This window comes from Salvia miltiorrhiza, chromosome 6 (genome assembly GCF_028751815.1).
Source record: "Salvia miltiorrhiza cultivar Shanhuang (shh) chromosome 6, IMPLAD_Smil_shh, whole genome shotgun sequence".
NCBI lineage: Eukaryota > Viridiplantae > Streptophyta > Magnoliopsida > Lamiales > Lamiaceae > Salvia > Salvia miltiorrhiza.
The window spans coordinates 9915433-9917498 of NC_080392.1; the positions used below are offsets into that span (position 1 = coordinate 9915433).

General features: G+C 49.0%; 1 protein-coding gene across 1 annotated transcript; it reads left to right on the top strand.

The window, feature by feature from the left end:
• On the top strand, positions 1–1820 carry LOC130988537 (leucine-rich repeat extensin-like protein 4). Its single transcript, XM_057912419.1, has one exon. It carries the CDS (start codon positions 354–356, stop codon positions 1566–1568), a length of 1215 nt encoding a protein of 404 aa, XP_057768402.1. The 5' UTR covers positions 1–353; the 3' UTR covers positions 1569–1820.
• Positions 1821–2066: the final 246 nt, after the last annotated feature.

The window sequence follows — 2066 nt, forward strand, 5'->3', positions numbered from 1 at the left end:
AAACGGGAAGGACATTTTTGAAAATCCGAAGCTGAGCCTGAGCCGCACCTTGATTCATATAATTGGTAACATGTCAGCATGTGCATGGATTTTAAGTCCAGGTAGTGACATTTTAGTTACGTTTACCCATTAAAAGAAAAAAAAAAACAAATTATCCAGATCCATGTATTAAGAGCTGTAATTTAATTTGTAGTATAAGTGAAGACATTTAAATTGGTGCAATTAATTTGTTTTAGAGGTGTAAGTTGTATGAAGAGTGAAATGAATGTTAATCCATGGCCATGAATGAAGCAACCTACTTTCCTCAAACATACAACAAATTCCTCACACTACACCACTTCTGCACTTAACACATGAAGAATAGGAATAGCAGCTGCCTCCTCCTCACACTCTTCCTAATCCTCCCCATCATCGTCGCTACAGCCGCAGTCGTAGTCGGCGGTGGCATTGGCGTCGGCGGCGGCGGAGGTGTGTGGATTGGCGGCGGAATCAACCCTCCGACCTCCTCCTCCTCCGCTGCCTCAAAGCTCAGCGTCGCCTACGCCGCCCTGCAGGCCTGGAAAGCCGCCATTACAGATGACCCCCTCAAGATCACGAGCTCGTGGAACGGCCCCAATGTCTGCTCCTACAAAGGCGTCTTCTGCTCCGATTCCGTCGATTTCATGGGCAATTCCGCTGGCCAAGTGGTGGCGGCGATCGATCTCAACCACGCCAATTTGCAAGGCACGCTGGTGAAAGAGCTCTCTCTCCTCGCCGATCTCTCCCTCCTCCACCTCAACAGCAACCGCTTCAGCGGCAGCGTGCCGCCGTCGTTCAGAGACCTCGCCTCGCTCACCGAATTAGACCTCAGCAACAACCGCTTCTCCGGCGCCTTCCCCGCCGCGGTTCTCTACATTCCAGATCTCATCTATCTAGATCTCAGGTTCAACAGCTTCTCCGGTCCGATTCCGGAAGACCTATTCGAGAAGAAACTCGACGCCATCTTCCTCAACAACAACCTCTTCTCCGGCGAGCTGCCACAGAATCTAGGCAATTCTCCGGCATCTGTGATAAATCTGGCCTACAACAAGCTGAGCGGCGCGATCCCCTTCAGCTTGGGCTACATGGGGATCAAGGAGATCCTGTTCCTCAACAACCGCCTGACCGGCTGCATTCCCGAAGGCGTGGGGATGTGGTCGGATCTTCAGGTTTTGGATGTGAGCTCGAATTCACTGATGGGGCATTTGCCGGATTCTCTCTCGTGTTTAAACAATATCGAGGTTCTCAATTTGGCGCGCAACCAGCTCTCCGGCGAGCTGCCGGATTTACTCTGCTCGCTGCGGAGTTTGGTTAATTTGACGGTTGCGGCGAATTTTTTCTCCGGCCTCAGCCAGGATTGTGACAGGACCGCCGGCTTCGGGTTCGATTTCTCGTTCAACTGCATCCCCGGGAGGGAGCTGCAGCGGCCGCAGCCGGATTGCACGGCGGTTCCGGGAGGCAGCCTCAGCTGCCTTAGAATCCCTGCGGCGGGGCCTCTTGTTTGTGGGGGCTTGGTGGGGGCGGAGCTCACCGCGAATCAGCCCCCATGAAGCAGGGGCTGGGGTGGGCTGGGGGGTTAGGGTTACAGTTATGGCCAATATTTTCCAACAGAACAGGCTGTCCCTCATTAACTGAATAGTCCTATTTAATTTTATTTAATTTTTCCACAAAAGTTCTGTTTGGATGGGACATGTGGGGGATTAATTGAAGTGAACAAAGATTTTTAATTTGTTTATGCATTTTTTGGTATCAAGTGAAGACATTCTCGTTTATATAAATTTAATATGCTTGTGTGTGGATAAGTACGTACGCTTGGTCGTTAGTAATTTAATTACGCCTAATCTCATAGCGGAGTATTGTTTATGCACTAATTTAATGCTCATAATCCAAGTAGTGATAAATGAGGTTGGTTAGGTTACATGTGACTGCTGATTGGATTAGTTGCGTAATTTAGTTGAAGATTTTCCACGTGATTAGTCCCCCTAAATTATTTCTTATCTGCATTGCTACTCTCCCTATGAGGTATTAATAATCAATTAGAGGGAATG

Coding starts and splice junctions, on each gene's coding strand:
- LOC130988537 (XM_057912419.1), top strand. CDS start 354: ATGAAGAATAGGAATAGCAGCTGCCTCCTCCTCACACTCTTCCTAATC.